At 43.1% G+C, this 25849-nt stretch overlaps 1 protein-coding gene across 1 annotated transcript in view; it reads right to left on the bottom strand.

The window, feature by feature from the left end:
* LOC306943458 (contactin-associated protein-like 4) overlaps positions 1 to 25849 on the bottom strand; it is a 148430-nt gene that overhangs the window by 63256 nt on the left and 59325 nt on the right. The window contains exons 6-10 of the mRNA XM_079529820.1: positions 11346 to 11527; positions 10771 to 10917; positions 5050 to 5317; positions 4695 to 4850; positions 4128 to 4299 (exon numbers count right to left, since the gene is read on the bottom strand). Of these exons, the coding sequence (XP_079385946.1) occupies positions 4128 to 4299; positions 4695 to 4850; positions 5050 to 5317; positions 10771 to 10917; positions 11346 to 11527 (925 nt within the window). The remainder of the gene's footprint in view (positions 1 to 4127; positions 4300 to 4694; positions 4851 to 5049; positions 5318 to 10770; positions 10918 to 11345; positions 11528 to 25849) is intronic.

Here is a 25849-nt window from a genome sequence, read left to right as displayed (position 1 = left end):
TTTTCAATAGCTAAATTATAACATAATGTTTAAAACACCAAAAGTGGGTTAACTGTCCTTTTGCACAGATCACGCAAACCTCAGCAAAAAGAAAAGGACAATATCGATGGCCTCCAACTGTACACTTCAAAATGTTTAGCTACTACTTGCTACCAAGAGAGAGTTTGTCAAAAACTAACACATGTATCACTCATGTATCAGTTATAGATTTCTGAGGGGCGCTAGCCCCTCCTATGTCCAGCTTTGAGGGTCTGTGTAAACACAAACATTGAAGACAAAAGTGTGGATACAAATTGTGATTGGACAGAATGAGATTATGTATGATGATGTATGATGATAAGAGCGCCCCTTACTTCACACAGGTGTGATATTTTTCATATTCCATTCTGATTGGCTATGGCTTCCAAGATCTGTGGGTGGGGGCTCATTTACAATACATTCCAAAATCCCAAGCTATCTATCCCAAATTTAGATAAAACATTGAGGCACCTCTAAACAATGCAGAGCCAAAAGCCACTTCACCACAAATGCTATAAATGTCACATTCTGCAGAAATGAGACTTTCGTTTTCGTTTTTTTAACAAACTACAACATGGTCTCATGCAACAGCGCAGCACTGTTTCAAGTAAAGTGTAGTTGACAGGCCAGCCTGGTGAGGCAACTGATCAGGCCATGTTCAGCAGTCTGATTAGATTCCGGATGGAAGCTATTCAAAATCCAGGATGGCCGAGTGTTGAAGGGAGATCCAATGGAGACCCTTGCTTTAAAACCCTTGAATTCGATATGTATTGTCAAAAGTTCACATGTCAAAAGATGTCAGCTACTGTAGCAACTTTGGTAAAAATGTAACGTCAACTGAAGCTATCTTTGGGTTCATTCAAAATGCAAATGGAGACAATTGTGGACATGGTGATATGCATTCTCTGTAAAAAGAGGTGTGGTATAAAATACTATAACTGCAAACAGCAGCGGTTTATGAACCGCCTTACACCCCATCTGCACTGCCAGCGATGTGAACGAGCGAACGAGGACATCTCATTAAAATACATGTTTTTGTATGAGACTGACCTGACGTACCACGAGCAACAACACGCCGTGCCCAGGGAGCAGCGATGTCGTCCACCCCTCCTCAGTGGCGGATTTAGCAATCTGGGGGCAGCAAAGCCTTAGTAGGCTCCCTTGGGCGCACGCACGTGCTTTCCGCACATGCGCAAAGTACCAGGCAAAACGGCATATAGCAGACTACCAGGCAAAACGGCATAGCAGACTACCAGGCAAAACGGCATAGCAGACTACCAGGCAAAACGGCATAGCAGACTACCAGGCAAAACGGCATAGCAGACTACCAGGCAAAACGGCATATAGAAGACTACCAGGCAAAACGGCATATAGTAGACTACCAGGCAAAACGGCATAGCGGACAGTAGGCTAATACAAGTACAGTGTCACATGACAATGTCACACCACTCAGCGTTCCTGGCCAAAGAGCTGGGTCATCACTGAGGTATGATGATGTCACTCACTGCAGATGGTGATGGCTTCAGAATCAGATTCTGCTCCTCATCCTCAATTACAGACATAGCAGACACACTATCATCCCAGTCACTGTCAATAGTAGTAGTAACAGCCCTAGTTACAGCAGCAGCCTCACTGGTACTGGCCGAAACAGCCCCAGTAGTAGTACCACCACCACCATCATCATCATCATCATCATCATCATCATCATCATCAGCATCAGCATCAGCATCATCAGTAGCATCATCACTGGTGCTAGCAGCAGCCCTAGTACCAATAGAGCGTCGCAGTCCCGCCCCCTACCAGGGCCCAGGAAATGATTCCCCGTTCATTTTCCTCATAGACATTTCAAAAAGTATTTATTTAAAGCCAACTCGAGTTGTGACAAATCATGACAACAAACACAATTTTTTGGGCCGAACAAATAATTAGAAAGAAGAAGAAAACGACAGGTTACAACCCTTTTTTTGTTGTTTTTCTTCTTTGTAATTATTTGTTCGGCCCAAAATGTTGGGCCGAGTTGGCTTTGTCCGTGGCGTACACGTCTTTAAATAAATACTTTTTGAAAAGCCTATGGAGAAAATTAACGGGGAATTCACTTCTGGGTCTCATGTCGTCATGAAAAGGGACGCTCTATAGCAGCAGCTCTATAGCGACGCTCTATAGCAGCAGCCTCAGAAGCAACCTCACTGTCAATGTAATCTGCTACATTAGCTCTGTGCTGGTGCAACCCTTCCTCTTCTTCTCTCTCCTCCTCTAATATGGGGTTGGGTTCTTTTGCTGGCTTAAAATAACTTGTCAATTTAGGCAGAGAAGCCAGGAGCTGTTTTTTTCTTTTTCTTTTCCTTTTGAGCTCCACCAGGCTAAATTTGTTTCATGTGGTGGTTAGTCACTCAGTCAAGTACAAACGCAAAACGAACAAACCAACATGATTCAATCGTAGAACATGTGCACAAGAAACTGGGTAGTGATGAAAAAGGTGACAAGATTTCCTTCAGAGATTTGATAGCCGGGTCTATAAAAAAAATTAAATAAATTAATAATAAATTAAAAGTCGACTGATGACGCAACATAACACATGAGCTTGTAGATCTCCCATTATTCGCTGCATATTCACCTATTTTGACATGCCCAGTATTACAGACGCTCGGGATAAAGTTGTTAATTTAGACTTTCTGGGGAGATATTTGGATTAACTGAGTTTTACATGTGCAAAATGTATTCTCTCTGCCTGATCTCAGTGAGGCTAAACCACAACAGCTGGGGAAGTTTTTTTTTGTTTGTTTTGGGGTTCTTGTTTTTTTACGCACAAAGGTAACATTTACGTGTTTAATTTGCCATTTTTTTGTAATTAAAAAGAAATAGCGGATTTGTCACACCATGGGTCCATGACCACGGCAGGCTCATCAGTGCAGCTGTTGATGTCTGGCAGGCACCCACACATTTTGGACTGTTTTGGGGTGAAATACATACAGTACAGTATCTATCATTCGCTTAATTGTTGGAAGTAGAAATTGTTGTTCTTTCATGATATCATGCAGTAACCTAATAAAATTGATTACCCACTTCTTTTGTCATGTCCAAATAAACAAATACAAATAACAAAATTGAAGCTGCACTATGTAACGTTGAATTGAACCCATGTATCCTGTGAGCAAGTGCTGATATTTGTACCACTGAGCTGTACTTAAGTGTTCCTTAAGTGTCGTGCAGTCGCGCTGGCTGCGTCTGCCCAACTGCAGGGCTGGAGCACTGTCGGAAAACAAGGAAGTCATAGAATCCATTTCCGGGTACTGCTTCGTCTATTTCTCGCTCAAATGTTTTTGGAAACAGAGTGTACAAACCCCGGAGCGGTCATTATCCAGAAATAACAGACCGATGAATTCAGCGATTGAGCAATCAGAATCAAGCATTCAACCAAGCCATGTAATAAATTGTATTAACATACTCTCCATTACATGCAATCCTTCATTTAAAGCATCACAATTCTTCTTTGGGTGTGAAAAAAAAGTCTGGGAAGTAAGTGAGCCTAAAGAGATTAGGGATGTACTTGTAAAAGTTCACTCGCGCATAGGAGATGTGGCAGATGTGGCAAAGTAAATAAGTGACGGATTACAGACATAGGTTTGGGTGAGTGAAAGTCAACTATTTCTTTCTTTTCTTTTTTTGTCATAGACTTCCTTCTGTAGGGAGACACGGCAATGTCTTTCCTCCCTTACTCTTGTGCAGCTATTCGGACCATAATTGCCTGCCTCCTGCACACAAAAGCCTTTTCTCACCTTGCGTTCAAAGTATTAAAAATACAATGAATTCTGGGAAAGGGGCTGGCGAGACATTAGTGAGGAGGACAAAACATATTTTGTTGAATTCGGTCACTTTTTGTGTTGCATAGCAGTATACTGTAGGTTCATGATTTAAAGTTTAAGACTCAGCATGAGAGGATGGGTGAGGATGAACTGAACTAAAATGTAAAGTAAAAAATGACCCCCAAATCAGAGCTCACGTGTGAAGTATTATATTTTAATATTTTCCCATGTGTTTTATGAGAGAGAATGTGAAGTGCCTAGGCCGCCCAAACCCACCCAACAGGTCGATGTTGTTTTGTGACTGACCTGTCAATGATGCCGCACATGTCGATCTGCAGGTGGCTGTAATTTCCCAGAAGCCTTTGCTGTACATTCATCAGGTCTACGGGTTGGTTGTCTAGCGTCAAGAGGCGCATGCAGCCCTGGAACCCGTTGAAGGGGTTTGTACACTCTTGACTACTTTCCTCTGCTGGGCAACCTGAAAAGAGGAATACATGCAGCAGTTAGCTCATGATACAGAGCAAAGGCAGCAGTCACCCAAAAGGTCTCAAGAGGAGACCACACAAACACAGTATTGTGTGTAGCCAATAGAAAAACACATTACACAGCAAATCACAATAGCATTTCGTATTTATTTACTTTTCGTTTTTAGGAACATGTTTGGAAAATTGCTGAAACAAGTATGTACAAGTGTATGCATAATATCAATCATCTTGCTACAGGGCATAACATTTGCATTATATAAAATGAGAATAAGCCATAAATGGATATACAGCCTACAGATGCTAAACTTTAACTGTAGAGACAATTAGCCAATTAGCATCACAATCACATAATTAGACAATTAGCATCATGCATGTGTGCGTCCCTTACCACCAAAGAAGAGGTGACTTCCTGTGGTGACAGGAAACGAGGGGCTGGCATGAGCCATCGTAGCGTCTTCTTCCTCTGTGTCCACACTGATAGTCAGACGGCCTCGCCTGGAGATCAGCTCCACAGCATGCCACTGACCGTCATTCAGACCTGAACCTATACGCACGCACGCACGCACGCACACACGCACGCACACACACGAGTGTGTGTAACAAGGGTTATTATAGTTTATGAAACAAACTAAAATCATAGTTAAAATGTCCTTAGTTATTACGCTATTTTGTAATGTGTTATATTTAATGTGTACATTTGTATTTAGTTTGCTTTAAGCATAAAGCTTAGCTGTGGAACTGACCTGCGCTGAGCTCCAACAAGGCCCTGCCAGCCTTGTGTATCTGTAGGCAGAGCTTAGCCTCACTCAAGTACAGCCAGACCACGCCTCCTTGGTGAGGCAGGTCAAAGGTCAGCAGGAGGCCTGCCATGTTCCACGTCCGGAACTGGAACCCAACAGACACGCTCCCCGAGGAGGGCTCTGGTGCACCTGGCAACTGCAGGAAACTATGAGAGTCGGTGAACGTCACGGCAATGGAGATCGGCTGTGCGCAAGAAAAGGTCACATTGCCCTGAGAGAGAGAGAGAGAGAGAGAGAGAGAGAGAGAGAGAGAGAGAAGTTGTTAAAACTCAGAGACAAGCCCAGATAAATGGTCAAAATGTTCAGTTTGACTGGATGTTTCGTGTGATGTAGTCTTGTGTTGCCAGACGATCAGAGATCTCTGCCTGCTGATACGTTGCGAATCGTTCGTAAATCAAATGCGTGTTCCAATTTGCATTGTTCCACACCTCATTTAACACCATAAAAGGCAACACCGGAATAGCAAAGCTGGAAATCAAATTCACTGTGTTGAAAACATCCTGTTTGTATGCCTTGACAGCTTGTAGATGTGGTTTATTTGGAAAGCATCAAAGCAAGTCCCTAAATGTAACAGAATACCAAATAATATATTAGGCTAATGAAGTATGGTAGTCCATTATATAATCCTTTTCTACAAAAAAGTTCCTCACCTTTCCTGAGGTAAAAACAAAACAAAAAATATTATGCTGGAATGCAGGACACACTGGAACGCCGTTAACCGCTGCTAGATTATGGATGAAAGCTTTATTGCGACTTTATTGCATTTACTATGAAATTTCCCATCAGTCAGTCAGTCAGTCAGTCAGTCAGTCAGTCAGTCAGTCAGTCAGTCACCCCCAGGCATGACCAAACATGTACAAATGTATTCTCAGAGTTGAATTAACACTGAGGATTGTACTGTGTAGGATAGAGAAGGGCATAGCTAGAGAGAGGGGGGGGGGGGGGTGTTTAGTATTATCTAGACATCTACAGTATGTTGTGCTCCATTGTTTTGAGTAGTGGTAATGACAGCACGGTTATTGCTGGAGCTGCAGTAGTGATAGATTACAGAAAGCTTCCCCTATAGAAAACACCAGGCCTGCTGTCTTGATAACGGTCAGGAGCACACCGCTAGATCACATCTAGAGGCTCTTTGTGCAGCCGTTGTGGTGATGAACGGTATCAGTACACATGGAGAGGAGAGGAGATTCACCACTACAGTATCAGTACACATGGAGAGGAGAGGTCCGTGGAGATTCACCACTACAGAAAGATAGCCTGAAGCAACCCTAAAAATACACACACAATCATTCACACACAATCATTCACACACACCCTACCAGCAGGCGTCGCTCACAACACATGCGCGCACACACACACACACGCGCGCCCACCCCCGCCCGCCCGCCCGCCCACCCACCCACCCACCCACCCACCCACCCACCCACCCACCCACACACACACACACACACACACACACACACACACACACACACACACACACACACACACACACACACACACACACACACACACACACACACACACACACACACACACACACACACACACACACACACCCCCACCCCCACACACACACACACACACACACACACACACACACACACACACACACACACACACACACACACACACACACACACACACACACACACACAGTTATCATTAAAGCTGAACTTTCCTCTTCTATGACACTAGCATGTTCCAGACTTGCCCCCAATCCAACCCTTGATGCTGGGTGCCAAGCACAGGGGGAAGGCAAGCTTGTTTGCTCCAACCGCCACTGAAGAACCACCAGTGGGCTCTGCTTTCCTACAGGCTCCGTTTTCCCCTGGGAGGTTGTTACTGTATATATATCCCTGCTCTTAAATGGTTGTCTTCTGATGTGCTGAGCAGGGAGTAATATAATAGCCTGAACGCCAAGATCAAATTGTTTTCATACTTGTACTTACATTTTAAAAATAGTCATCTGACTGAACTAATGATGAAGTAGATCAACGATCAATATCTATCTATAATCAACGATTATAGATTTGTGATGGTCCACATTAATTTCTGGACAGCTTAGATTGGATCTCAGGGCGGTCCCGGAAGGATGGAGAAAAAAGTGTTTGAAGACCCCTGCAGGAGCGTTTGGGTGGCAACAGCAGTGACTGACAACACACAACTGTATGTGGGGAGGAATTAATTGGCATAACTGGTTCAAAGTGCACAGCCTGCTGAGCTGTCATTTTTCAAAAAACCTCTGTACTGTACTGTATGTCTTAATGGCAAAACTGTGGACTGTGATCAGAAGGATCACGTTCCACATCCTGACCTGTGTGTACAGTGTTCTGTACATGAGGAGCCAGGCACATGTCCAGCAGAAGGTTGTCCTTCATTTCATCCAGTAGTTTGAGACAAGAGGGATACTTGGATTCATAGAACGTAAAGCCATATCCCTAAGCAGTGAAGCAGATGTACGTACACACTCACAATGCTCATATAAAATGCATGCATACATGCATAACACACACAGGCTTCGAACCTGGGGGGGATGACTTACCAGAGACCAATGGAGGGGGGGGGGGGGGGGGGGGGGGGGGGGTCTCAAAAAGCCGGGATTGAAAATGTTCTTGTTGAATTTTGTGTCATAAATAAATTAAGATTAGCTGAATGAAATCGAGAGAGACTGAACTTTGTATGTACAAATAATGTAGTAATCTCTGTAGCTCCTCTCACCTATTACAAAGTAAAAATGGTTTAACCCGCTCCCTGAGCTTGGATGGATGCATGGGATCCATCAGCTGCACTTCCTGTCTAGAGCAGATACGGAAACGGCCGGTGTGCATTCATGTAGCGCGTGCGTGTGTGTGTGCGTGCGTGCGTGCGTGCGTGCTAATTACTTGTGTGGGAAAATTACTGGATATAGTAGGCGGTCTCTAGACCGGATATGAACAATGAAGAAAAGCAATAGAGGAAAGGGAACGAAAACAGTCTGACTCCCTACAACTCGATACTAATTTCTTCCAAAAGAAAGGTTAGCAGTGAGCACAACTGATTGGATTTTGTGCCCCTCCAGTCAGAGGTTTCTCTCGCTGAAGACCACGCTGCTGGTAGCACTGACAACAGCGAAGCGTGCTAGTGACATCCACACACTCTCAGTCAATGAGAGCTGCATGAGATTTAGTGGTAACAACACTAAGGTCACGGTTAGGCCGAACTTGTCTTTCAAGCCAAAGACCTTTCCTGCTGGTCGTGACCCGGTGGAGCTCATGGCGTTCCACCCACCGCCTTTTGCCTCAGAGGATCAGGTCAGGGCGATCAGACTGTACAGGGACAGGACAGCTCCCTTCAGACAGGGAGATCAACTGCCAGGTGGAAGGGGAAGCCTATAACAAAGGTAAGGCTTTCACAATGGATTGTGGAAGCTATACAACTGGCTTACACCAGTAGTGGGGTGGAGCCAGAGACGAAATGTTGTTGTTTTTTTTTCGTTTCACACTAAACCCAAGCGATTTGTAACACTTTTTAAACGTGTCAGTGTTTAGATGATAAACAGAAGAGCATGTTTAAATGCCATGATTGCACTGAGTCATCTGGCTACTCCTTCTCATTGTGAACAAGTAGCCTATTGCTGAGTACAGTAGCCTACTATGCATACCCTACCTGGCAGGTGAAAAGAAGCCACCAGATTAGCATTTGAATGCCTGATCTGCATGTGTACAAGTGGACAGGCAACGCGGACCACCTCACCACCACCCCCCTGCCCCCGGGCCAGGACAAAAGAGGTGTTAAGGTTCAGACTTGGATGGTTAGAGCGGCGTGATTACATACAAAGTCAATTGCGCGATACAAACGGGACGGACCGAGGCAAATATATATATTCCATAGAGTAATGATATATTCAGGTCTAATTCCTCATGGGGGCTCGAGCCCCGCCGCCCCCACGGAGTCTACGTCACTGGGTGGAGCTCCCTGAAGGGTTAAAAGCTCACTCCACGAGGGGCATGGCAGCATCCTGGGCCCTGGCACGGGGCGTCCCCATCCAGGATGTGTGCGCAGCGGCAAGTTGGTCGTCTCCTTTGACCTTTGCCACGTATTACAATATTGACGTGGCACCCAGGGACTTAGCCCAAGCAGTCCTGGGTGCAGCAACGCAATGATTGACAGTACATAGTGCCCCCATGTTCACACAAGCATTCCCTAGAGTGGCTCTATGAGATGGTTAGCCATCGAGCCCGTTTCACGAGCACATAAGGCAGCTTGCTGTCAGCTCCTTAGTAGGGATTGATAGCAGTCGGACAGGTTGGTCTGTCCCGCTATCGGCTTTGTTCTACCTGGTCAGGGACCTAGGTAGCCTTTACTTGTCCTCCTTAAGGGAGTATACACGTGCCACGCCTGAGGGTGGCATGCGTGTGTCTCTTGATAGGTGGACCTTGGATCGGTCCTATCAGCCGGTGTGATCATACGGGAGTGTTATGATCCCCAAATGACTCTCTTCGAGAGAGGAACTTAATGCAACTTCGGGTTACTTCAGTAACCTCAGTTGTATAAGTGACTCGAAGAAGAGAGTCATTAAGACGCCCTTCTGCTTTGTCAGCGGCAGAAAGGTAGATTGATAGGAATGACGCTCACGGGCCAAACCCCCGGTTTTATACCGAGTGGGTGGGGTTGGGGATGTCACCGTGAGCGACACTTTCACAATCCAATGAAATTGTTCGTGAGTACATGCAGAGTTTCTGTGCTTTTGCGCCACCAGGTGGCGGCACCCCAAATGACTCTCTTCTTCGAGTCACTTATACAACTGAGGTTACTGAAGTAACCCGAAGTTACCCGTTAATTCTATGCTTTGCACGCTGTGTTTCAGCTGAAAAGAGTGTCAACATGAGTCACGTCGACATGAGTCACTTTGACATTAGTAGCATTGTCATGATTTTGTCAGTTGTTTTTGAGTGGTGTAAACCACTCCTACGACTGGCTTTGTTAGTTTACGTGTCTGTCTGTCTGTCTGTTCGTACCAAAAAATTAGCATGGTTGCTATGGTCACCCAGTTCACATGGGTGTGATTTCATTACGTCAGACATTACGTCAGACCACAGCTGATCAGGCTATATAAGACCTTACACCACTCAGTTCACACGGGTGTGATTTTTTATCGAGAATTATGTAATTATATGTCCTTCATGGAAGCTGCTTTGGTGGATTTACTTCCACCACCTGTGATACCGTATAGGCTACTTAGCATTTATTTTTGTTTTTTAGTTTTTCTGGAAAATGTTGGGAGCGGGGCATGCATACTTTTTGAAACTATGAATTCCAAAATGTAAGATTGTTTAAGACAATATTATACCAGATGTTCTTTTCTTTTTCATTAATTGTATATCCAGCGTATATTCAGCATTACGATTATCTGTTGGGCCCTCATTACTGTAAAATGGGGATATCCTATAATGGATATAACGGATGTTTCTTCCTCCTCTTTAATGTATGCCTTGATGCCTTGACATCCAGCACCTGGCCTAAATACAGACAAGAGATGTGCACACAATCTTCTCTGTGAACAAATGTCCTATAATGAACTATAATGAATAATGGACATTAGTTAATTAAACTCATTAGTTCCAGTCTGGTCATTGTGTTTAGCCCTGTCTATCAGGTGAACAGCTGTGTTAATTAACTCACCACCACAGTAACCATGTGGCTGCTGTCTTTAGCTACGCGGATCACATTGAGGCCATTGTAGAGCAGGTTTTCCAGGCAGCCGTGGAAGTTCCTCTTGGAGATGCCTGGTCTCGGAGAGTTGGGGCTCTGCACAGCTCCCATGCTCAGCTAGACACAAAACAAAACAATACACATAATTGAAAATGGTATTTAATATATTATACATTTATCTGATTCATATCAGTGTTCTGTCTGTATGTGTCTGTCTGTATGGGTGCATGTTTGCGCCTACATGCGTGCGTGCGCTTGTGCATGCGTGAAACACATGTTTGCATGTGCACCTGAGGGAGAGATATTCCGATACCTGATTGCTCGATACCGAGTACCACATATGGGATATCAGTGTGTTCTCTATCGTATCGAGACTATCTCTCCACCCAACATATTTCATATGTATGGGGAATGACCCCACACAAAATTATGAAATATGTTGGGTGGAGAGATAGTCTCTTCACTCAGAGAACAAAGGTTACAAAGTAACCGAACGTTGTGTGTGCAACTGTGCATGGTGTTTGCACTTGTTTGCAGCCTCACACCTGTTGGATGTCCCAGTGAGTGAAGTGTGCTGCTGGGAGGTGGAGCTGCAGCATGCTGTCATCCACAGTGAGGTTGAGCTGAGCACCGAGACGCTCCACCACCACATGGTGCCAGTGCTGGTCATCCAGCAGACTCCCCACGGACACTAGACCATGCTGGCTGTCAGAGGACAGACCCCTGCCTGGAATACAGACACGAGGAAGAATATAAAGAAAGAAAGAAAGAAAGAAAGAAAGAAAGAAAGAAAGAAAGAAAGAGAAATAAATGGTTGAGGAAGGAGGAATGACATGTAAGAGATATGGAACAGAATGATGGGTGAGATGAGAGAAAGAATAGAGGAATGATAATGCATTTGGAGGAAGAAGGATATAGGAGGATGAGGAGCGGGAGACAAAGAGAAAGGCGGGTGTTACATTTTATTATAGACATCTTCTACTTGTATTGTTTTTCTTTGTGACTGTGATTGTCTGTGAAAGGTGCTCTACAAATGAACTTACTTACTAACTTACTTAAAGAATGACGGGAAAAAACTATTCAACACTATAAGATTTGGATGTCAGCCGGCCTCTGGAAGCCCTGCCTCCTTAACTACATGAACCCTAGCCAATTCTGGACATAATTGCGTCTGGAAATAATAATGGGGCAAGCATCTCTGCTCTGCAGAGTACTCTTTTTCTTTCTCTGTCTTTCTCTTTCATGTGCTCTCTTGCTCTTTCTTTCATGTATGCACGCACACACGTCAGAGACACTTCAATACTAATGTGAGAGGTTCTGTGTGAAACCGTCACAAAAAGTAATAAAACACGCAATCTGTGCAAGTTGCAACGGCCAGTCGTTCTACTCCTATACCGCAACAAATCAACAATACACACGCATTTGAAGATGGAGCATCAGAGACAACAGCTGTCCATGGGAGAAACCAGGAGGATAATTATAAAGACTTATACATGTACAGTACATTCATGTCCCAGTCCCAACACGTAGAACGTAGCGCTAGAGTTGCCAAGTTCTGCTGAAACCGACTCAGCGTTGTTCGAGTTAATGTCCCAGTAGGCAGAGAATCATAACTCGTATCACCCCTGGTCAACATGTGCCGTATTTTACCCTCCTTACAGTCACATTTTTGACTTCTTGGGGCGTCTTGGGAGTGAGAATATGTTGGTCCGACAGCAACGATATAATATATGATCTATACTCCATACTGCATACACAGTATGGTCTGAATGTATGAACCTATTCTATGCATGCATTAAATAATGTTGGGTAGCCACTGCATTTTAGGATTGGAATTCAAAGTTATTTGACTTTGAAAGTTTTTCCAGGAGCAACCCCATGAACCAACCCAGTAAATCACCACAAACAAACTGGAGCAGAGCGAATCAATATCACAGCACTGGCCTTCATTCTGTCGTACTTTCACTAATGCTTGTTGACAGACCTTAATCCACAATGATTTACAGTTTGTTAAGTCTAGTCCAAACTTCCTGATATTTTCTCCTCATGTTCTGACCTTCACGTGTCATGTGTTCATGTGTCCTCTCTTATGTGGTGTCCTGTTTTAAGCATTGTTATAATTTAGCTATTGAAAAATAGCAGATCTACAAGCTCAGAGCTTGTAGGTCTGCTATTTTTGAAAAATTGTGAATTTTTAAAAAAAAACTAAATCTTTTTTTTTTTTTTTTTTTTAAATAATTTGGGGACCCCCCAAAATAATTTGGCGACCCCCCAAGGGGTCGCGACCCACGGGTTGAGAACCCCTGCTTTACAGAACACAGTGGGTGTAATGCAAACATCAACTTATACCAGTGGTTCCCAACCTTTCATTAGTGTTCCCGGCCCACCCATCTGACCACTAAGCATGGCAGCCGTTAAGTGCTCAGATGGGTGGGCCACGTGCATTTTCAGACTATTGACTCATTTAGCCTACTGCCGATGATGTCTTTGACGTCTATTTAGGTTTTTATTGATTCAGTATGGTCTCGCTGATATCCACCGTCTAGCAGCGTCCCCGTCGCTAGGTAATGCTCGGCTCGCCTGTGGTCCGTCAATGAAAGATCCCCCCCCCCCTCCACTGCCATTATAACCACGATCTTAACATCCGATTCCTTTCTCAGATTGAGGTGTTTGAACAGAACATCGATGTTAGTGGCTCAAGTCATTACAAAATAATCGCTACCTCACAGTTACAATATTAACACTTCGGATGACTTATAAAAGATGGTGGCTACTGGCTAATGTGGTTCTGGTTCATTTTGGGGTGAATTTTGGGGTCTTCAAAATAAAAGTCCCCACTGCATCCGGAGGTAGTGAAGGGACTACAGACCGAATCAATGTTCTATGTGGTGTATTTTCACACCCAATTAACCCTAAACTCACTAAAGTAGAGAGATAAATGAACACTCTAGACTAGAGCAAACTGTAGAGTCAACGCCTCGCATCAGATCGAATCGGAGGAAGAACAGGCAGGCAGAGAGGTGAACTGGAGATCCATCGAAGTAGTATTTATTGCAGGAGTACAAATACAACAGAGTCTAGAACAGAGCTTCCCCTCAGACCCTGAGCATGGAGCCCAGGGCCCCATATGACTGACCGTGTGGCCAGCCCAGACTAGTGATTTTCACATTGACAATTGACATGATATATACTTTTGCATAGACAGAGTTGAATTCAAAAAGGGTGGAGCTAAGATTTACATGTGGCAGCGGTGGCCGAACGGATAGCGGCGCGGTCTAGATACCGGAAGGTTCCCAGTTCGAACCAGCCGTCCGACACGTTAAAATTACCACCGCTGAAATGCCCTTGAACAAGGCATCAACCACTACGATGAAATGTGTTCTATGAGCAGGGCCTGGCTGGAAACAAGTTCTTGAGCTTAGCCCAGATACCCTGGGTAAATATAGATTTCATTTCATTTCATTTCATTTCATTTCATTTCATTTGGTTAGCAGATGGCTGTCCCACTGTGTGTTTTGATTCACACCTGTGACCAAGCTTCAAGCAGTATAGAACAAAGCTTTAGCCACAGGTACTTCATGAGAACCTCTGAGGTGTTTGCTCTCAGACTCCAAACTATTCTGACCAGACAGTGTGGCTCCACTCTCATTAGCAGTACCAAGATGTATAGTGTAGTTATTGACAAGCAAATATGGCTATGGACTATATTTTACGAGACCACAGCAGTAAATGAGTTCATGATCAATGACAATTAATCTATTGTGTTTCAGTTTGGATCAATTGAACTAACATAGTATACTTTAAGTTCCTATGTATCTGTCTCATAATGAATGTTGTTACATTATCTTTAAAAAATATTATTATAAATCTTATGCGATACAATCATAGTGTTTTGTAGATTATTATCACAGCCCACCAGTGTGCCCCGGCCCACGGTCACACCACAGCTGAACAATTCAATTGCCTCACACAGTGAAAGGAGGTGAAGTGACTCTTCCCCCTCCTCTCATTAGGGACTCCTGGGTATCTGCATATGGCCACAGAGGACTGAGACCAATAAAGGGGAACAGAACAGACACCATTCAAAAGAAAACGAAAATAACTGCAGCAAAAAAAAGAATATGAAAAAATGAAAAGAAGAAAAGAAAAAGACAGCAGGACATTATTAATGATAGATGAACAGCAGCACGTTCAAATGAGAGCTTCCAATTATGTTTGTGAGAGAGAGCAAGAGACGAAGCGAAAGATATTCTGCTGAGAGGAGGTTTAGAAAAGGCTAAGCACACCCGGTCATTAAAAATGTATTAGATACTGTTTAAAGGGAGACAACTTCATGTAGAGAGTCAGGTGCTGGGTGGTGTTGATAGCAAGATAATAATAGGAGGGAGAGGTGAGTTTTATGGGAAAGGAAGTAGAAAGATCAATACAGTCTGAAAGACGACAATATACAGTAGGAAGACAAAGGGGGGGAGAGAGACAGAGACAGAGAGAGAGAGAGACAGAGACAAAGATAGAGACAGAGAGAGAGAGACAGAGACAAAGATAGAGACAGAGAGAGAGACAGAGCATGCAAGAGTAAGCTCCACTACCCTATGATAAATGTCTGACATTTCAACCCACTTAACTACAGTATACTGTCTGTATTTGATGACAACATAGATGAGGCCAAAATAGTCAAGTGGGATCAATTGACGAGGCTTCGAAAATGACTTCATGGAGATTCATTAGTAGAACCTTCCATTTTTCCCCTTCCTCTCCTTCTATCTCCATTTTCCTCGTTCATCCACTCACAGTGTTGTTGTAAAACTGGAAGATGTGCACAAGCGGAGGGGGCAAACCATGTTAATATATGCACAAGCAGAGGGGGAATACAATGTTTATGGGTGGTAAGCAAAAGGTCGCTGGTTTGCTCACAGCAGCCATATGAAGCCATATGAAGAAAAAGACCTTGCTTGTAATAAACAGGACAACAACTCCTACATTTATCCACCTTGAATGGCGTTACATTGGGTGGTGTTTGTCCCAGTCTTCTAACGTGCCAGATGTTTCCCAAAGACAATATCAGCTAATCATATTCTTCTATTGGATTATGGCTCAAGCAGTAACTCAAAATCGGATTATGAAGGAAGACAATGACAGGGATTATCAGGTAGCAGACCGGTACAATTGTTACAAGTAAACAGTGATTATCTGGCAAATACATAGACATTATACTTGAACTCAGTATAGTATAGATTTTTCGATGCAGTTACAATATCGTTACATCCCTCTAGTGTAGTCAGTACAGTACTCCCTGGCCTTTTCATTGAAGCCCATATGAGACTGTATAACAGGCAGTCACCAGTAAATCATTGTGGACAAAGTAGAATCAATACTCTAGTAATGACCACAAGTCATGGTCTAAATTCACCATTCTGACATAATCCACAATGATTTACAGTTCCATCAGTGCAGAGTGACATAAGTGACACCTGCAGCAACTGAGCTACCAATTGAAGTAAAGTATGTAGCTTTTTAAACTTTAAGCTACAACACCGTAACAGTGCACTCACACCAAAGCAACAAGAGTGACTAGCAGTCTTTCATTTCGAGTGGTACAGTAGCTGGGATATATTGAGTCACAGTGGTGATAAGACACCTGGCAGCAAGATTGCCACAAGATTGCCACGACTTGGTGACAAATAAATTGTTCAACCTTATGCAAATGAGCAGGGACTGACACGTCAGCCCTGAGCAATGGCCAATCAGGGCTGACGTGTATCCTCTCTGTGAAACGTCTCTGAAACGTTCCTTTCTTGCCTAAAATGTTGTCAGAAACTATGAAATCCATTACATGGTTTCTATTGTATTTCACCACCACCAGGGATCTGTACTTCTCCACAATGAATAGTGAGTTCTGCCTTTAAGAAAATACAAACATATAACCCCATAAATAGCAAAGACAATGGCTGGGATATCCGTGAAGAAATGATGAGTCCCCCGGGATCCTCCATGTACAGTAATGTCTGTACAATGTATCCCTATTGTAATAAGCTTGTACTGCCTTAGTCTCTGACACAACCTAATTAAGTCAGCTACACTTATGCTTAAATCTTACTCTGAATCTACTGGGGCAGGAAACAGCGAGTCAGCGACCCCACGTTTATTTACTGGTTTGAATTCCTCCAGTGACAGGAAACGATGTGGCGGAATTACAAGTCAGTGGGCTGCAGTCTGGTTAAGTGACATTTTGATGAATGTAAGGAAGGAGGAAATAGGATGGTTTTTGGATAGGACATATAAATCTTAATAAGCTGTTTATTCCAGCTGTTTGGATAGCCAGAGGCAGACAGAGTTGGACTAACGGTGCGTTGGTAGGAAATAATGTAGGCTGGTCGATATACAGGACTGGAGAGATGTTTAGTTTAGTTTAGTGTATTAAGGATCCCCATTAGTCTACACCGTAGTGGAGACTATTCTTCCTGGGGTCCAGGCAAAAACATCAGTAAAACATGATCAATGTTGGTGAACAAACACACAAACCTAGAGAACAACATTTATATTAACATTTATATAGTAAAATTAAAAGAAAAAGGAAAAAACTGATTTGTTAGTTTGAAAATACAAAAAATAATAACAACCTATTCCAACCAATTTCCTTTCTGACTATTGCTGCCTTTGAAACATGTAGGTATATTTCTTGTTAGAGTCAAATGTGGGGGAGCTTACTTGATGTACTGCCAGTAAAACTAATAGCATACTGTATGACAACATAAATAAGTCAAAGTCAGTCTGAACCCCACACCCCCTACTAGATAAAACATGTTCCAGCGGCTGTCCATGAAGGCATCTATATCTGCCCATGAAAGTGGCATGAAGGTGTATCAAACAAACATTTAAATATGACAGTATCCGTCCATGATGATGTCGATCTGTCCATTAAGGTATTTGTGTGCTCCATGAGATAACGAAGGTTAGACACTAAATTATGCAAAAGGCTCTATCTAATAATATCACGTAAGATTAGCTAAGATTATACGAAGCTGTAGATCAAAATAAAATGTTGGCAGTAAATTAGTTCATGATCAATGACAATTAATCAGCAACAAAAGTTCGGTCCATTATTTCTCCACTTTAGTAATACGTAATCGTTGATTAGTCACCTTTACAACGAGTATAGCTTGTAAGGATCGGGCATTCGTGGAATGAGCAACACAGCTAAACGTGTGGGTAGCACCTCCAAAAAATGTGCTAAAATGGCAAGAGGTTGGCCATTTTGCTTTGAGTTGCTTAGTGGATTTGCTTTGAGTTGCTTAGTGGATTGGATGATTGCACTCTCACACAGTAATATGGAAAACAACAACACATATTGGCCTTTAAGCAACTCAAAGGGTGAATACCAACCACTTGCCATTTTGGCACATGTTTTGGAGGAGCTACCCACACGTTTAGCTGTGTTGCTCATTCCACGAACGCCCGATCCTCACAAGCTATACCTCGTTGTAAAGGTGACTAATCAACGATTAAAATTATATAAAATACCAATTGGTATTATTAAAGTGGAGAAATAATGGATCAAAGTTAAGTTTACGAACTTTTGTTGCTGAGTTTAGTATACTTTGTATCTGTATCGCAATGAAGGTTTTTACATTATTTTTTAAAGATAATATTAATATGAAGTGTTGATGAAGATATATCCACTTCCAAATTCCAATGACACTCCAAAGCAGCTCCAATGACAACAACTGAATATTTCATATTTGTAGTAATGAATGTATTTTTAAACTGATTTTCTTTTTTCTACGCCACGTTTCATAGTGTTGCCTCATAGAGAGAGATACAGCTCCTCTGGGTCAGACCTCTTAGTGTCATACAGCAGACTGGACCATATTGTGGCTCAGGGTTTAATGCACTTGTGCGACACGCTATTGACCTACTGTACAGTTGGGTGCCACCGATATTGTCCCTTATCATTTGACCCTTTTAGGCCTGACCTCAAAAAATTAAAAAATCCTTCTAAATCCTCCAGTTTTCTGAAATAAATATTTTCACGATTTTTCAAAAATAGCAGACCTACAAAGCTCGCTATGAGCTTGTAGATCTGCTATTTTTCAATAGCTAAATTATAATGTTTAAAACACCAAAAGGGGTTCCCGCCCAAAATGGGTTAACTGTCCTTTTGCGCAGATCACGCAAACCTCAGCAAAAAGAAAAGGACAATATCGATGGCCTCCAACTGTAAATGATGTAGTCAACAGACTGCAAACCTGTGAGAGAGGTTGACAGAAAGACATAAATATACAGAGCATGTACAGTAATGGGGAAACAATGCCAGCTTGAAGAGGAAAATATGGTAGGAGAAAAACTGCAGTTTGGAATGACAACAAGTTTCAATAAGCAGCAAATGGATGGGGAGGAAAAAGAAGAGTCAAAGATGAGAGAGAAAAAAAGAGGGATGGGAGAGAGCAAATAGTATTTAGAGACAGACAGGAGAGAGGAGATACAGACGATGAGGAGAATGAAGCTGACAAAGGCAACTGGATATATTGAAAAATAAGTGAAAATGTGAAGGGGGCCATGAAAGGCAGAAAACTAGAGATGTCAAAAAGGGGGGTAAAATAAAGTAAAGGAAGGAGAGAAAGATAGCAAGAGACAGAGGTTGGATTGAGGCAGGATGGGAGTTATTTTCAATGTGGCTCCTTAGAAAGATGAACACAGCTCCTCATCTCTGTAACAGCAATGGATGGCTTTAATTTCACCTCCCTGGACACTGACCTTTTCAGGGAACACTCTTAAGGCGGGATACACTGTGGTGGAATACAGTTTTTAAGGTGGGATACCAATTCCATGCCCCCAAATGAGACAGCGGCCCCACTTCTGGTCCGTTAGAACGGTGTACTGCAGGCCAGCCCATAGAAGTCCATTGAAATTCAACTGTAGTTAGCCTACTTTTAAAATAATACCAAATGAACTGAAGACTATATTGATTTGAATAAAAATATGTTTCCAAATGTATGTATGTATGTATCTTTGTCAACATATTGTTGTTTTCTCAATAGAGGATCTATTTCACATTTAATTTACCACTTGAATGAGTTACCCATAATGTTAACGGAGCAGAGGGGAGACGGCAGACAGAGAACCTGTCGCTTTTAAGGACGTCACTGCCTTTACGAGGCAACGAGCACCAACTTTGAAGAGTGGAATTCTCAATAATACATCCCGATCCGGACTGACTTTGTTCATTCATGTCTATATTTTTAACATGTCACAGGCTTACTAATATGTTCTACCTACCTCGGAGCTCCGACGGTGTATTTTACCGTTAAGTCAACTTAACTTGGCTGAACAGTTGGGAAAATAACCCAGCTAAATGCAGGAGTGACATATCCTGACATTTTCAACTACCTAGTGAATTCCCCAGATGAGTATTAATAATCTTGCAAGCCTGTTTGGATAATTTTCCACAAATACATAGCATATAAAACGAAATACAACAAATATATCTGGGTATTGAAAACCTCAAGGGATGCGACCGTGACGTATATAACGTGTGACCACTTTGACTTGAGATTTACAATGCTAGCACTTTTCACAAACTGATGGAGTATAATATAGTACATTGTGGGTTGTATATTGAGATGGCAGGTATGTGACATTGAAAAGGACAAATCAAATATATGGGACACTTTATTGGAACACAAAAAAAAATCGCTACAGCCTCAGTAATGAACCAGTGAAATTAGGGTATTTTATGATGCCTCTCATGGGGATTGCATTGGCAGCTGCAGTACAGCGTTGAAACGGACCAGAAGTGGGGCCGCTGTCTCATTTGGGGGCGTGAAATGTGTAGTCCCTGTGTGTCTCTATTGCTCCGGATGTGCTGGTTGGAGCCTTGCATGGTTTCCGCCGCCATCTATGTGTGAATGGGTGAATGTAATGCACAATCTATGTAAAGCGCCTTGGATAAATGCGCTATATATATGCACCAATTTCTATTTAGAAAGTGTATTATTGTGAGCGGGACAAGGGGACATACGTGGTTCAGTAGCTTACTGGCTATCAGACTGTACTCTATTAATCTTGGATATTTGCTCTACTACAGCAGAGCTAAGTCATCCAGTGAAAAGGTTGGCAGGTCTTACAGATGACACCTCTCTAAGGCAGAGAGACGTGTCTTCCCTCCACATAGGAGGGAATAGGGAATACTTAGTTTGACTCGACAGTAGGAAGAGATAGAGACCAACGTAAAGTACCTGGATAGGGAAGACAGATGCAGTGAGGGCAGTGTGAGAAAGGGACATGGAATAGACGTAGTAGGAAGAGATAGATGGGTGCTGCAGGGACGAACAAAGGCAAAAAGAGAAGAGAGAGAGAGGGGGGGGGGGGGGGGGGGTAAGTGAGGTAGAGAGAAGGAAATATTAAAAGAAAGATGGATGGAGAATAGTATACTTTCAAGGATTCAAAATACAGAGACAGTCAGATAAGACAGTCAGATAAGACAGTCAGATAAGACAGACAGACAGACAGACAGACAGACAGACAGACAGACAGACAGACAGACAGACAGACAGACAGACAGACAGACAGACAGACAGACAGACAGACAGACAGACAGACAGACAGACAGGAGCAAATAAAAGATGGGACAGAGGTTGGAAGAGATGGATAAAAGGATTTTGGCATGATGGATGGATTGATGGATGTATAGAGAGGGATGTGGATGGCTCGATGGAAATACTTTAGTAACCTAATCCTTAAACTGAAAACTTCCGTCCATCCACCCATCCGTCCATCTACCCAGAAGCAGGTATCATCTGGATGAACGGATGCATGGCAGATTAAGGGATGAAAGGATGTACAGATACATGGGAGGTAGTGAAAGAGGGATATTGCTGCAGCAGCAGCAGTCAGATGGCATGCGTCATAAGAACCGTACCGTATGGTGACATCGCCGCAGATTTAACCCTGTTTAACCCCACACACACACACACACACACACGCACACACACACACACACGCACACACACCGCCGGGGAACATAGTTGGCTGCTGCCTCTGGTACGCTGTCTTCAGCTCATGCATCATGTTTTAGTTGTACTGGTCCAGTGTTTTCCACAGGGCCCAGACCTAACACATGTTCCAGTGAATGGGTACCATCCATCACAGCTGTAACTACAAAGAGAGCTGCTACCATCCAGGATGAGCCAAAGATCGAATCCAGTTTATTTGATGTGTGCATCAAATAACACCCCCCCTCCCCCCCCCCGACACACACACACACACACACCCGGGGGGCGGGGGGATTAAGATATGACAACGAGAATGACACAGGAGAGATAAAGATGAGAATGACTGTCAGACTTCAACAATGTTAATCATAAAGTGAGTAGGGTTGGGATTCGGAACCGGGTCCATTTCAGACCCGGTTCCGTGCATTCAGCGACCGCCACGGAGCGAGTGGGACAGTATGTCGAAGAGATCTCCAAAGTGTGGTTAACAGAGAGGGAAATGACTCTGAGGCTAAGCACGCAAAGTGCAATAAATGCGATGCTATAGTTCCCTGCAAAGGTTGTTGCAACTTGTACCAGTTGGACCACGTCCACATTGAGGAAACATCTCAAAATCAATATGCCTACACGAGTCCACAACTCACGAGAATAATCTAGGCACATCGCGTTTGTGAGCCATGCGGAAAGCCGTGCCCCCACTCCCCGCAGCTCCATCACAGCCGGTGGGGTACGAGGATGATGCAAGGCTGGTTCACTTTCCCCAGGCTAGTAACGTAATAGAAAATAAAAACTACTAACGTCTACAGAGCTTTTCATTAGGTGTATTGTACAACTGTTGTTAATGGTGTTAATTTAGAACGCCAATGACTCGACGTCTGATATTTTATGAATCACCTTAACTATAGAGCCAAATCAATTTGTCTGCACTTATTTTTACAACTTATAAGCAACTCAACTGCTTTTGATTTGGCTCTAAATGAATCGCGTGACTGCTGAGAGCCCAGCGTTTAGGTGCATATACCTCCATAGATTGATTACTTTATAAAGAGTTTGCAGAAAAAAAGCACAGGAACGTAGCCTACAGTTCAATACAAGGTCTGCTAAAAGGATTTTATAATCCAAGAAAGCACTATGGCTTGTTTCCATTAGGGTAAGGGGTCCTTCATATTAAATTAATCTGAACATTAAAGACAACATTTGTCACCACAACAATATCATTATTGCAATGTGTACTGTTTATTTAATAGACAGTACAAATTGCAATATACAGTACAAATTGCAACAATGATATTGTTGTGGTGGCTAGCTGGTGGTGGTGAAGTTTAAATAATAGTGCCACCTCATAATTGCATTAGTGCATTTTCAATAATTTAATTAATGAATTTGTGTTTATTATGTACTTGGTTAGGTTAGTTATAATATAAGCATAATCTATGTAAGAAAAAAAGGGGATTTTTTTTTTATTAGGATCCGTTAAGGGAACCGTTAGGAACCGGAACCGTTAAGAGGGATCCCGGAAGGATCCGGAACCGTTAAAATCCTAACGAATCCCAACCCTAAAAGTGAGGCAGTAACTTTATTAATTTCTTTTTTTTTGCATATGCTCACTAGATATGACGACAGTGGTAAGAATGACACAGGAGAGATAAAGATGAGAATGACTGTCAGACTTCAAGAAAGGTCATCTTAAAGTGAGGCAGTAACTTTATTAATTTATTTATTTGTTTGTTTTGCATATATTTACTGTTAGATCTGTGCCACCAATCAATGCGTTGTTTGATCCAGCCTGGTGTGTTGTGATTTTTAAGGGATTAGTATGCTCTAATATTTTTTACTGGAGACTTTATTATCTCTCTGGATTTGTAGCATTTTACTGCATGGGGATCTTGCATGTTTGTGTGATATTGTTACGTAATATGGTTAGAATCAATCCAATCAATCAGTTGCTTGTCAAGACAGGCAGCCCTTACTACATTATGTTTGAACTGAAACTGACATAGCAACTGGGACAGGCCTCGCCTCAATGATTAGTTGAGAAAAAAGTTGAAAATATAAGAAAACATTTTCTGTAAAATCCTCACAGTGTGAAATAATCTTTTTCCTCTCTCTTCTGCCCTCTCTGACCCTTGCGCGGTCAGAGAAAAGATCATTTATTGATTTACACATTGTGTAACCTACAGAACGTATCATTGTAAAAGGCCGAGACTGCAGTTGAAAGCTTTAGTTCTAACCATTTTAAACCTCTAGTGTTTTTAACTTTATAGGTTGTAAATCAATAACCGAGATGTTAAAGCTGCACTTACCTGTTCTACCACAGATTTGAACCCACGTCTCCTATGCAAGTGCTGACATTCTTACCACTGAGCTAATAGAGCCTGCCTGCTTGCTCAGGGGAGAAAATAAATGTTGACCTTCTGGTCAAAATCTATATCAAACCAGTAACAGGATTTTGTCAAAGGTCATGTCCGACCTAGACACAGGATCTAAAAAACACATGCCATGCACTGCAGCTATGACAAACATACCAAGGGTTAGTCAGTGACGTCACTGTTAACATACCAAGGATATGTATGTGATGTCACCGTCATACAGATAGAGACAAGGTTACATTGCGCTGTTTAAGACCATCAGCGCCCACTGCTTTAGTTGTGTATTGTTGTTATGTTATCATACTATAATCATCATCATCATACTATAATTCTGACAATGTCTGTCTGAATGTCTGTCTGAATGTGTGTGTGTCTGTCAGAAACACCGCCGTATCTCCTCACTGCCTGCACCAATCACTCCCACTTTTCACACAGGCATTGACCATAATAATATGGAGGTCTTAACGAATGATTAATAATGAATTTATTAGTGAATTAAAAATGCAAAAGGCGCTGTACCCCATGTGGCCACAAGGGGGGGCAATATCTCACAACGGGTAAGGGCTAGTTATTATAACTCAGCCAAACTTTATTATTTGCTCTAAACTCTGAAAGTGAATCTTCTTCTGTGACATGACATTTTCTGTCTCCCAAAGCCCCAAAGTCCATCTGAGGCACATAAGTTGAATGAAGTGTACCCGGGTGCGCTGTTGAATCTCGGCCAATGTGAATCATGGCCAGCGGGGACCAGGCAACCGTATTCGGGAACGGTTCGATTCAAACGGACTCCGTCTCAGTGTGAATCCCCTATGAAATGATGACGCAATTCGTCATGTGGATGGCTCGATGGAAATACTTTAGTAACCTAACGCCAGGGCTCCACCGGACGCGTTGCGTTGCGTCTGCGTCGCGTCAAAAAACGCACCGGTTCAATTTTAATGCACGCGTCGCGTCTCCGTCAACGCGGGCAGTGGAGCCACCCTTCATTGATTAAAAAGGGAACATTCCCTGACGGTGACGGAGACGCGACGCTGACGCGCCTGGTGGAGCCCGGCCGTAATCCTTAAACTGAAAACGTCCGTCCATCCATCCACCCATCCGTCCATCTCCCCAGAAGCAGCAAGTGCATAATCTGGCAACGGCATGAGACGTGGCACTGCCGGGGAGAGGACATGCAGCCTCCGATGGATTATGACAGCTCCATTCCGCTGCTCTGTCGGTCCAGCTGCTGCAACTGCCGGTAAACTGCGCTGCCGGGAGAAGGGACGGCAATTGCCGGGGGAAACTGGGAGGATTATGACACTTGACTGCCGCTCGCTTCTGCGGCAGTGCGTTTGGTCCGACATGTGCTGCGTCGTGCTTGCGGTTATGGTTAGGGAAAGGGTTTGGGGTAGAGTGTCGGACTGATGCCGCCGAGAAACACTACCGACTGCCGCGGGTGTTCTTAATTAACCTTGAGATAAAATATTAAAAAGTTTGAGAACCACTGTCTTAATGGGCCTTCATGCTCCTTCAACAAATAGGAAAAACCATAGTGGGAAATTGTTACTTTTGAGTAAGTTTTCCATACTACTTTTACCCTGGGGATGGCACCCTGCGTGGGTGTGTTTGGCAACTCACTCCAACAAAAGCATAAGGTTTTAACTTCTTCAAAACATGGGCAGACAGTAGGAACAAACGTTTTGGACC

Source organism: Electrona antarctica (assembly GCF_951216825.1).
Source record: "Electrona antarctica genome assembly, chromosome: 19".
NCBI classification, from domain to species: domain Eukaryota; kingdom Metazoa; phylum Chordata; class Actinopteri; order Myctophiformes; family Myctophidae; genus Electrona; species Electrona antarctica.
This window is presented reverse-complemented; position numbering and strand designations above follow the sequence as displayed.